At 47.6% G+C, this 12,771-nt stretch overlaps 1 protein-coding gene across 2 annotated transcripts in view; it reads right to left on the reverse strand.

Annotated features, from left to right (window-relative positions):
• The window catches only part of PSD3 (pleckstrin and Sec7 domain containing 3), a 153,964-nt gene extending 142,118 nt beyond the window's left edge, over positions 1–11,846 (reverse strand). For both annotated transcript variants that reach the window (XM_073345935.2, XM_073345937.2), the window contains exon 1: positions 11,770–11,846. In XM_073345935.2, the coding sequence (XP_073202036.2) occupies positions 11,770–11,790 (21 nt within the window). In that variant the 5' untranslated portion in view covers positions 11,791–11,846. The remainder of the gene's footprint in view (positions 1–11,769) is intronic.
• Positions 11,847–12,771: the final 925 nt, after the last annotated feature.

Raw genomic sequence — 12,771 nt, forward strand, 5'->3', positions numbered from 1 at the left:
GGATTTTCAAAATCACTTAGCACGGCCTCTGAAGTCAATAGGAGCAGCGTCAGGCCAAGGCTAAGCACTTTTGAGAAGTCCATCTCTAAGTCTTACAGCCAAGATTTTCAAGAGTGAGCAGTGATTTTGGGGCCCCAACTTGCAGCACCTTAAAGGGGCTTAGTTAACAGGGTGGATACTCGGCAAGTCAGTGACCACTTTCAAAGGACCTTGGCCTATGCATATAGCTTTAGGCACCCGGGTTTGAAAACAGTGTCACTGTAGGGACAAATACTGAAAGGCACCCAACATTAAAACCTTCATTAAAAATTACCATTCTCCCAGTTGAGGAGGACACACAAGTTTTTCAAGATGAATTCTGCAACACTGACTAAATAGTACCTTCTGTACTAGGCAATATTTCTTTGTAGTAAATTTTGGGCACTGAATTTCTTCTGTCATGTGTGATTGTGCATGTAACAGAATTATAAGCAATGGGGGAAGAGCGAAATGATCAACTATAAAGAATACTGATAAGTAAGTTTTGCTCACAAATCATCTTTCCACTTTGGGAGCACTACAGCCTGGAAGACAGGCATAAAAGCTGCACACTAAGAAAAGGTATGACTAAGAGAGTTCAAAATTTACTCCATATTAAAATAAGGCCTTGTTTTGTGGAGGAGAAGTTAGTGTTGAAATCTACTGAACATGCAGGATTACAGCTTGCTAAAGGTGGGTGGTACCCACTAAGGCTCATGAAAGACTTAGCAACCCAAACTTCATGATAAGGACCACAGAATCTAGAGACAGAGATGACCTTTCGGGTGGAATCCTGGCCCCACTGAAGTCAATGGACGACTTCAGCAGGTTCAGCATTTCAGCCATGATATTTTCTGCAATGGGTGGATGGACAGATGAGCATCTCACTCCACATTCCAAAACAGTTACTGCAGGCTTTTCTGGCCATTCCTCTCCTCCCCCATCCCTAACTTTCTTCTTCTGAGCCAGCTTTGCGGAATTTGGCCCAGCATTTTGATGGTTGGTGTATAAAATCCAACACAGAGAGTCATGAGTATTTGGACAGTAAAAAGAACAAGGGTCTCAAGAGGGAAGCATTTTAGGAGACCTGATCCATCAGAATAGCTATTAACCGTGAACCTCCTGAAGTTGCCCAATCAAGTCAGCTGCATACTACACCCAGCTACAACAATGTACAACAAAAGATTTGTCCAAATGACTGAACAAGTTATGCATTCTTCATAAGGAAGCTACTTTGATTAGACATGCTTCTCACTGTACAGTTGTGACATGTGCACAAAGGAGGCTTCTTCATGTGTAGAGAAAAACTGCATGTACCTGGTTTGACTTTCTAAAAGTGTAACAGGTGCCGCATGAGCAACAGGTGCCAGGAGAACACTAAGTGATGAAAGTCAAAGTCTTTAAACCACCATATTCGCTCTTCACTACCCTAAGGAGTTAGATGGGATCCTACCCATACAGGAACAATATCAAATTGTGCCATACTGTCAAGAAAGAAATTCTTGTTCCAGTTCACTACACCCTAACCATTTATCCAACAAGAGTCAAAAATCCCTGTCATTTTAATTCATAGGCTAAGATTTATAAAAATGTGTGCCTAAAATTATACTTTTCAGAGTAAAGTCGTGTTAGTCTGTATCCGCAAAAAGAAAAGGAGGACTTGTGGCACCTTAGGGACTAACCAATTTATTTGAGCATGAGCTTTCGTGAGCTACAGCTCACTTCATCGGATGCATTCCGTGGAATTATACTGAAATCTTCTGTCAGACACCTAACAAAAACAGCAGAGTGCGCAACATTCTCGGAAACAACATGGCCACTTACTCAGGTGCCTAAGTATAGACTTGGGCCACAATTCTTATTTACTAGGACTGTCGATTAGTCGCAGTTAACTCACACAATTAACTCAAAAAAATTAATCACGATTAATTGCACTGTTATACAACAATAGAATACCATTTATTTAAATATTTTGGATGTTTTTCTACATTTTCAAATATATTGATTTCTATTACAACACTATATACAAAGTGTACACTGCTCATTTTATATTATTATTTTTGATTACAAATATTTGCACTGTAAAAATGATAAAGAATTAGTATTTTTCAATTCACCTCATACAAGTACCATAGTGCAATCTCTTTATTATGAAAGTGTAACTTACAAATATAGATTTTTTTTTATTATACAACTGCACTCAAAACCAAAACAACGTAAAACTTTCGAGCCTACAAGTCCACTGAGTCTTACTTCTTGTTCAGCCAATCACTAAGACAAACAAGTTTTTTTACCTTTACAGGAGATAATGCTGCCTGCTTCTTATTTACAACGTCACCTGAAAGTGAGAACAGGCATTCGCATGGCACTTCTGTAGCCGGCGTCACAAGATATTTACATGCCAGATGTGCTAAAGATTCATATGCCCCATCATACTTTGGCCACCATTCCAAAGGACATGCTTCCATGCTGATCATGCTCATTAAAAAAATAATGTGTTAATTAAATTTGTGACTGAACTCTTTGGGGGAGAACTGTATGTCTCCTGTCCTGTTTTACCCACATTCTGCCCTACATTTCATGTTATAGCAGTCTTGGATGATGACTCAGCACATGTTGTTCGTTTTAAGAACACTTTCACAGCAGATTTGACAAAAAACACAAACAATGTACCAATATGAGATTTCTAAAAATAGCTACAGCACTCAACCCAAGGATTAAGAATCTGAAGTGCCTTTCAAAATCTGATCGGAACGGGATGTGGCGCATGCTTTCAGAAGTCTTAAAAGAGCAACACTCTGATGAGGAAACTACAGAATCTGAACCACCAAAAAAAAGAAAATCAACCTGCTGGTGGCATCTGACTCAGATGATGAAAATGAATATACATTGGTCTGCTCTGCTCTGGATCGTTATTGAGCAAAACTCATCATCAGTGTGGACACATGTCCTCTGGAATAGTGGTTGAAGTATGAAGGGACATATGAATCTTTAGCACAGCTGGCACATAAATATCTTGAGACGCCGGGTACATCAGTGCCATGAGAACTCCTGTTCTCACTTTCAGGTGACATTGTAAACAAGAAGCGGGCAGCATTATCTCCTTGTAGGCTCTAAAGTTTTACATTGTTTTATTTTTGAATGCAGTTTTTTTTGTACATACTGTAAGTTCAACTTTCATGATAAAGAGATTGCACTATAGTACTTGTATTAGATTAATTGAAAAATACTATTTATTTTGTTTTTCTACTGTGAAAATATTTGTAATAAAAAATAAGTACAAAGTGAGCACTGGACACTTTGTAATCTGTTGTAATTGAAATCAATATATTTGAAAATGTAGAAAACATCCAAAAATATTTAAATAAATGGTATTCTATTATTGTTTAAACACGCAATTAATTGTGATTAATTTTTTTAATCGCTTGACAGCCCTATTATTTACACTGTAATATATCCTGACTTTCAGACCTCTTTTATACTGCTTTGGCATTATAAAGGGGCTTTACTGTAAATGAGGTTCAGGCCCTTAGGACTTTAACTTCACGCACCCATTTTTAAACATCTTGGCCAAAAGTAGTGCAGTTTTAACACCATGGAGTGGTAGCTGCCATTACGTTTGTCTCCAAAGAAAGACTGTGCTGCAGTAAAGGGCCCAGCTGTAACTGTTGGATCAAGCACAAAGTTAAGATTTCTGATTTTTGTTCCCAATTTTGCCACTAACTTTGGGGCTGATCCAAAGCCCATTGAAGTCACAAGGTCTCAGAAGCCAAGAGCTTAGCAGCATTCAGAAGAAGCCTGGACATTTACAGGGAACATTCCGAGCTGCATTAGTAAGGATTAAAAAATAAATACAAGTTTGGAAGTGATATAAACCCTCATACTTCAGGGCATAAGCCAACTCCCTCAGCTGGAGGTTAGGAAGAAGCTTGCCTCATAAGCAAGTTATGACATATTAAATCATATTAAGCTCTTAGCCTTGTGGCAGCGAGGTCCCACCTAATCACCAACTCCATTTCTGCGGCATGTCATGCTTGGGCTTGCTAAACACATAAAGCTATTTGAAAGTGCACACATGGCTCTCACCAATGTCACATAGACCCGCTATGCTCATTTAGCAGCTGGAGGGCTGCATGAAGTAACATAATTTGCTACTTCTTTTTTTTTTAATGTCTCAGTGTAGGTTCACATGAAAGTTCCCTAGGCATTTGTGTATGCAGTTCTTATCCATTAAAATTCACTCCAATGCAAAGAATTCTCACTAAGGCTTCAGTGGTGCATTAGGCCCTTAATACTGGTCCTTAGTGATACTCCAGTGCAGTGCAGCTGTATGTGGTTTACCCTGATGTTTTACCCTTAATGGCAGAGCAGTGCATTTTTAAAAGACACAGAGGCCTTTGAGGTGTCTAAGGAGAAGATTTATTTATTTTGTTTAAATATGAAGCTAGGTTGCTGAATCAGTCTTTAGGTATCTAAGTGGATGACCTGATTTCCCAGAGTACCAAGCCCTCACCAGGTCCCCCCATGGAAGCTCCTCTGTGTGCACTTTTAAAAGTCAGGCCACTTATCTAGACATCAACCCACAGACTTAAAGCCCCACATTTGACTACCTTGGCCAGAAAACACTAGTCTAGTATTTACAATGAAAGCCACCTGTGTGCAACCATCTTCAAAGGGACGTTAATCAGATTGATGCTGAGTTATTGAACATTAGCCAGTGTCCCTTCTCAGACTCAAATATCCCACTGCCACTATTACAGCCAGATTCACATACAGAGCCATCCAAGGATAAGGAACAGGGCCAGATCAGCCCATCGCTGGGCCCTAAGCACACATACATAGTTGTTGCTTAGTTAACCCCCCTCCTCCCCAGATCAGTCAGCAGCACAGGCTCCCGCTGCATATATACTGCCCCTCTCCGGTCCGCCTCCCTCCTGGCCAACTGCCCTGTGCCGGCACGACTGCAGCTCCCCATCCCGCACCTGGGGCGGCGAACCTCCAGCTGGTCGTCTGGCTCAGGTGCTGGTGCAGGAGCTGGCCCACAGCAGCAGAGTGGAGGAGCAGCATTGGCCGCCCCACTGCCACCCCTCCATCACGATGGGGGCAAGGCCAAATTTGAGTGAGTGGCATTGCAACCTGGTGCACAGACGTTGCATCCCTGCTGGGGTTGCCCTCCCCCCTAAACTGGGCCCTTGGCATGTGCCTAGGCTGCCTATGCATTAATCTGGCCCTGGGGAGGAAGTCTCCCCGCTAGAGAAGGCTGCTTCCCCCAGGAAGGAAGAAGGTATTTTTTGTCCTTTTGGGACATCTTCCTTTTCTTCTTGGGGGCAGGGACCAGCAGGTGAATGCCAGACAAACAGAGAACGCAGAAGGGTCACTAGCATAATACCCCAGGACAGAGCTTGGGACTTGGCAACCGCTAGCATCTGAGGAGGTAGCAGAGCAGGTGGGTCTTCCTCTATGTGGACTGCCCCTGTAAGGAGCAAAAGCAGAGCCCCAGAGACAAGCACAACAGACCAGCCAGATACAAGAGAGTTTCCAGCACCCCAGGAGGAGTTATCAAGGTCAGGAGTGGAACAGCCACAATCACAGTGTAACATTTGGAAAGATCACAATAGTGCAGTCCATTTTGGCTAGAGTCCACCTGTCTCCATGACTCTGATAATCCTCACTCCCCAGGGACCTCTGTGCAGTTTGGGAAGCCCAGGTTCATGGCAGCCAGGGAAAGACCATGCAACATGAGGGTAATATAATCAATGCCAATCAACCGGGGCTTGTGGAAAACAGATCTGAAGCTAACCTGGTATTTTGTGAAAAAAGAGTTTCCAAAGCAGTGTCCTGGCTGGTTTTGGAAATAGTCACTTGAATAAAGAAACCTGAACGTTCTTTCTGTTAACTAGAATAAAACCATATCCTGAGCCTAAGAGACTCTTACTATTAATCCTGGCATTTGTTGTTCAGTGTGGAGAGATACAATTATTACCTCAATGACGTATTTATGAGCTGCTGTTATCTGAAGATAAGCCAACACTTCAGCTGTGCATTTGATAGTAAAAAGTAAGGAGAGAACCATGTTCATTACCAGATCAGATTAGATATTCTGTTAGATATCTGATTCATCAATGTAACTTTCCTGAGAAACCAGGTCAAATGTCCCAGAGACCGGATATGCATGCCTGATCACTTAATCCCCTAATCAGATGGTGTTTATACATTCTGATTACTTGGTTTTGTAGCCACATATTAGCAGAGTACAAATAGCATCTTCGCTCTTAACTTGTGTAAGTCTTCTGCTGATGGACTCGTGAGGCAATGTCAACTCAAGACCTCGGTAGTCAGCTAGATACCACTCCAATACCTCCCACGGATCCTCAGTTCACCAACCTAGCAGCACACAGCCTCCAGAGCTGGGAGCCATTCAGGTACCCCTCCAGTCAGGGCCCTAACATGTAGTGAGTTATGCACGGGATGGCCTTTAACTCCCCTTTACCATCAACTTGGCCTACTCCTGACCATCAATACTACTCCATAACCATGCACGCTCAGCTTAAAACCCATCACTGGCTCTCCGGTCCCATACCCTTTTATAGAACTGGAAGCTTTTTCCCATTCAAACAGTAACCTGTACTGATCTCACCACCAGGGCTGCCAAAGTGCCTTCCCTCCATTGGTGAAAGGGCAGCTGCATCCTGCACCATCAGACCTGGCCTGGCCAGGTGTGATTCACACCTTTGTGGCTTCCAGGCTGACCACTGCAACTCCCTGTGCTTGGGAATAAGCACATTGACCTTAAAGATCCAGACCCTGGCAACAACCCTAGCTGCCAACAGTATCATAGAATCATAGAATATCAGGGTTGGAAGGGACCTCAGGAGGTCATCGAGTCCAACCCCCTGCTCAAAGCAGGACCAATCCCCAATTAAATCATCCCAGCCAGGGCTTTGTCAAGCCTGACCTTAAAAACTTCTAAGGAAGGAGATTCTACCACCTCCCTAGGTAACGCATTCCAGTGTTTCACCACCCTCCTAGTGAAAAGTTTTTCCTAATATCCAACCTAAACCTCCCCCACTGCAACTTGAGACCATTACTCCTTGTCCTGTCCTCTTCTACCACTGAGAATACTCTATCCTCTCTGGAACCCCCTTTCAGGTAGTTGAAAGCAGCTATCAAATCTCCCCTCATTCTTCTCTTCTGCAGACTAAACAATCCCAGTTCCCTCAGCCTCTCCTCATAACTCATGTGTTCCAGACCCCTAATCATTTTTGTTGCCCTTCGCTGGACTCTCTCCAATTTATCCACATCCTTCTTATAGTGTGGGGCCCAAAACTGGACACAGTACTCCAGATGAGGCCTCACCAATGTCGAATAGAGGGGGACGATCACGTCCCTCAATCTGCTCGCTATGCCCCTACTTATACATCCCAAAATGCCATTGGCCTTCTTGGCAACAAGGGCACACTGCTGACTCATATCCAGCTTCTCGTCCACTGTCACCCCTAGGTCCTTTTCCGCAGAACTGCTGCCTAGCCATTCGGTCCCTAGTCTGTAGCTGTGCATTGGGTTCTTCCGTCCTAAGTGCAGGACTCTGCACTTACCCTTATTGAACCTCATCAGATTTCTTTTGGCCCAATCCTCCAATTTGTCTAGGTCCCTCTGTATCCTATCCCTGCCCTCCAGCTTATCTACCACTCCTCCCAGTTTAGTATCATCCGCAAATTGTGGAGCAATCCACATCATCCTCCAGATCATTTATGAAGATATTGAACAAAACCGGCCCCAGGACCGACCCCTGGGGTACTCCACTTGACACCGGCTGCCAACTAGATATGGAGCCATTGATCACTACCCGTTGAGCCCGACAATCTAGCCAGCTTTCTACCCACCTTATAGTGCATTCATCTAGCCCATACTTCTTTAACTTGCTGACAAGAATACTATGGGAGACCGTGTCAAAAGCTTTGCTAAAGTCAAGAAACAATACATCCACTGCTTTCCCTTCATCCACAGAACCAGTAATCTCATCATAGAAGGCGATTAGATTAGTCAGACATGACCTTCCCTTGGTGAATCCATGCTGACTGTTCCTGATCACTTTCCTCTCATGTAAGTGCTTCAGGATTGATTCTTTGAGGACCTGCTCCATGATTTTTCCGGGGACTGAGGTGAGGCTGACTGGCCTGTAGTTCCCAGGATCCTCCTTCTTCCCTTTTTTAAAGATTGGCACTACATTAGCCTTTTTCCAGTCATCCGGGACTTCCCCCGTTCGCCACGAGTTTTCAAAGATAATGGCCAATGGCTCTGCAATCACAGCCGCCAATTCCTTTAGCACTCTCGGATGCAACTCGTCCGGCCCATTGCACTTCTCGTAATATGGGATTATCAAGAGCACTCATCTTGAAGATCCTACATTGCACTGGCCCATGCTATGTAAGAGAGCCCCTCTTACTCAGGTATTGCATCCTTATTCCTCAAGAGTTGCTTTCCTAGCAACTAGCCCAAAAATATGGCACTCCTTTCCAGAGGAGGTAGGAATGACCACACACCTCAGCATTCAGAGCTAGGTGCAAACCCATTTTTTTAGCCACAAGAGCAACAAAAGAAAAGCTTGCACTCTTCCCTCACCCAGCAACCTCTTGGAAAGGAAGGAGAAATCTAATTTACTTGCTGGGCTCCTTGCTCTATTGTCTCCAATTTGCAGGCACCCAGATATTAGCAATAGGTGCCTGGTAAGAACCCAGTTTGTGTACCTGCAAATGGAACAACTGGGTCCCTTAACTACAATTAGTGAAGTCATGTGTGATGCTAGTTGCCACAAACCTATCAAAAAAATCCCTATATCAAGACTGGAAATCGAAGTCTTATCATGCAATCCACCAGACATACACAGAGATGGCCCAGCCACGGCAGAGCCATCGACTGCAGTAGTAAGCCACTCCATAGGCTTTTTATTCCCTCTTTCCCAATTTTCCTGGGACTACCTAACACCAAGCCCTCAACTCTATGGTAACAGACCCATTAGAAATCCTAATAGAGCCCATTTCCTCAGGCCCTGCATAGAGGAAAGGATTTGGGCCATATGAATAATGCAGGAGACATGGCTTCTGAATCTATATGAAAAGGTAAGTGATGTCAGAAAGAAAGAAGCCCTAACAAAGTGCAACTGTGTATATGTAAAAAGAAAAGGAGTACTTGTGGCACCTTAGAGACTAACCAATTTATTAGAGCATAAGCTTTCGTGAGCTACAGCTCACTTCCTCAGATGCATATTGTGGAAACTGCAGCAGGCTTTATATATACACAGAGAATATGAAACAATACCTCCTCCCACCCCACTGTCCTGCTGGTAATAGCTTATCTAAAGTGATCATCAGGTGGGCCATTTCCAGCACAAATCCAGGTTTTCTCACCCTCCACCCCCCCACACAAATTCACTCTCCTGCTGGTGATAGCCCATCCAAAGTGACAACTCTTTACACAATGTGCATGACAATCAAGTTGGGCTATTTCCTGCACAAATCCAGGTTTTCTCACATCCCCCCCACCCCCATACACACACAAACTCACTCTCCTGAACGCCACTAGCCGTCACCTTCAGCCCCCAACTAAAACCCCTCCAACGCATTATTAAGGATCTACAACCTATCCTAAAGGATGACCCAACACTCTCACAAATCTTGGGAGACAGGCCAGTCCTTGCCTACAGACAGCCCCGCAACCTGAAGCAAATACTCACCAACAACCACATACCACACAACAGAACCACTAACCCAGGAACTTATCCTTGCAACAAAGCCCGTTGCCAATTGTGCCCACATATCTATTCAGGGGACACCATCACAGGGCCTAATAACGTCAGCCACACTATCAGAGGCTCGTTCACCTGCACATCCACCAATGTGATATATGCCATCATGTGCCAGCAATGCTCCTCTGCCATGTACATTGGTCAAACTGGACAGTCTCTACGTAAAAGAATAAATGGACACAAATCAGATGTCAAGAATTATAACATTCATAAACCAGTCGGAGAACACTTCAATCTCTCTGGTCACGCAATCACAGACATGAAGGTCGCTATCTTAAAACAAAAAAACTTCAAATCCAGACTCCAGCGAGAAACTGCTGAATTGGAATTCATTTGCAAATTGGATACTATTAATTTAGGCTTAAATAGAGACTGGGAGTGGCTAAGTCATTATGCAAGGTAGCCTGTTTCCTCTTGTTTTTCCCTACCCCCCCCCCCCCCCAAATGTTCTGGTTTAACTTGGATTTAAACTTGAAGAGTGGTCAGTTTGGATGAGCTATTACCAGCAGGAGAGTGAGTTTGTGTGTGTATGAGGGTGGGGGGGATGTGAGAAAACCTGGATTTGTGCAGGAAATAGCCCAACTTGATTGTCATGCACATTGTGTAAAGAGTTGTCACTTTGGATGGGCTATCACCAGCAGGAGAGTGAATTTGTGTGGGGGGGTGGAGGGTGAGAAAACCTGGATTTGTGCTGGAAATGGCCCACCTGATGATCACTTTAGATAAGCTATTACCAGCAGGACCGTGGGGTGGGAGGAGGTATTGTTTCATATTCTCTGTGTATATATAAAGCCTGCTGCAGTTTCCACAATATGCATCTGAGGAAGTGAGCTGTAGCTCACGAAAGCTTATGCTCTAATAAATTGGTTAGTCTCTAAGGTGCCACAAGTACTCCTTTTCTTTTTGCGAATACAGACTAACACGGCTGTTACTCTGAAACCTGTGTATATGTAGCCAGTTCCTCAGATGCCTTTAATCAATGGTGTATTTCAGTGCAACTAGGGCAGGTCCTTAGCTGGTGCAAACTAGCACAGCTCCAGTGAAATACATCATCTCAGGATCTGACCCATAGTTTCACTACCTGATGAAATAGCATTTCAAATAGGAAGCGGTTTCTTTCCACAACACTAACTAAACAAATACCGCTCAAATGACTGAAGTGATCATAATCAGCTACTGAGAAAGTGTACAGGTTTGTGAATGACAACTTAGTTAATACACCGTTTTACATTTTTCTCTACAGTTTGCAGCAGAATCTTAATTTTACAAACGCTGGCCTTATGAACAACTCGTTATACGGACCAGGTTTCCTTGACAGGGAAACAAGTCACATAATGGAAGTGATGTTGATGAAGAACAAGTTCACATCCCTGCACATTCCGATGCCTTCAGTGCACTGGAAATCACTTTTCAATCAAGGCAGAGTGGAAGTCCGGGAAGTTTCAATGTCTAGCAACACACTAACGTCCCTGCTAGCTAAACTCAAGATGATCAAAGAAAAATACCGGGGTGGGGGTGGGGGGGGTTTCCTTTCTTTTGGCGAGAGGCTCCCCTGCAGAACACGGGCTGCTACCGCGGCCCTGACCCCGCTCTCCCGCCTCATCTCCACCCCGCTGGCCCCCAAGGCACCGGCTGCCTGGGCGGGGGGTCTCTGGCGTGCCACGGGGTCATCGAGAAGACTGGCCCGGCGGCGAGGCCGGCCCCTCGAAACCCGCTGAAACCGCCTGCGAAGCTCAGCGACACCGGCTCCCCGCAGCACGCTCCGGAGCGCGGCGTGACTCCCGCTCCGGGGGCGCCCGAGCCGGCGCCCGGGCTCCCGGCTCCCTGCCCGGCTGGGGCGGGCCGGGGGCGCTCGCGGCCCCGAGCCGCGGCCTCCCCCAGCCTGTGGCCCGCCGCGGGAGGCGACGCTCCGCCCGCGGGCAGCGCGCCCGGCTCCGGTCCCTTACCCCGCCAGCGCCGGCGTCCATCGCCCATCGCCCGCCCCGCTCGCCCGGCCCCGGCGGCCGGAGCCGGAGCGGCGCCTCCCCCGCGCCCAGCGGGGCTGCGGCTGCCGGCGGCGGCCGCCGAACTCCCCCGCGAGCCGGGACGGAGCCTGTCCTCGGCGTCTGGGCCTGTGCGAGCCGGCGGCCGCGGCTCCCCTGCGCGCATGCGCCCGCGGCCCGGCTCCGAGCCCCGGCCGGCCGGGCGAGCCGCGGGGGGCGGCGGCGGCCGCGGCGCCCCGGGCCGGGGGGTGGCGGGCGCCTGGGCAGCCGCGGCCGGGGCTGAGGCGGCGCGGGGTTCGCACATCCCGCCGCGGGGGCGGCGCCCAGCCCGAGCCGCAGGACCGGGCCCTTCCCGCGCCCCCGGAGCGGGGGGGTCCCGCCGGGGCAAGGTGCGTGCCCCTGGGCGCGCGGGCCGGGCTGTGGCTGCCCCGGGCGGGCGGCTCCGCCCCCGGGGAGCAGACAAAGCCGCGGCCCCGCCGGGAAAAGCCCAGAGCCCCCGGCCGCGGAGGGTTCCAGGCGCCCCGCGACGGCAGCCGCAGAGGCGGGGCGCGAGCCCACCGGCATGCGGCAGTTGAGGGGAGAGGGTTCCCAGCTGCACCCAGGGGCCTTAGGGGCACGCGCCCCACTGATTTAGGCCCCTAAGCGTTTCTCAAATGCGGCCACCGTGGCCTCATGTGGCCCCCAGGGATTTTTCTTGTGGTCACAGCCTCCTGGGCTGGGGGCAAAGTACCGGCCCCTCCCTGTTGCTCCTGGGTGCCCCTCCTGGGTGTTGATTTCTGGGGCTGCCAGCAGGAGTTGGGCCCTGCCCCCCTTGGGAGACACCTGAGGCACAACGCTGGAAGAGCAGGCACCCCGTGAGTTCCCCACCTTCCCAGGGGCCCTGGGACTCAGGCCTTGGGGTTCAGCCCTGGGGTGGCGGGCTCTGGTCACAGGGTTTCGGGTTCCAGGCCCGGGCTCCAGCTGCAT

This window comes from Lepidochelys kempii, chromosome 5 (assembly GCF_965140285.1).
Source record: "Lepidochelys kempii isolate rLepKem1 chromosome 5, rLepKem1.hap1, whole genome shotgun sequence".
In the NCBI taxonomy this organism is placed as follows: domain Eukaryota; kingdom Metazoa; phylum Chordata; order Testudines; family Cheloniidae; genus Lepidochelys; species Lepidochelys kempii.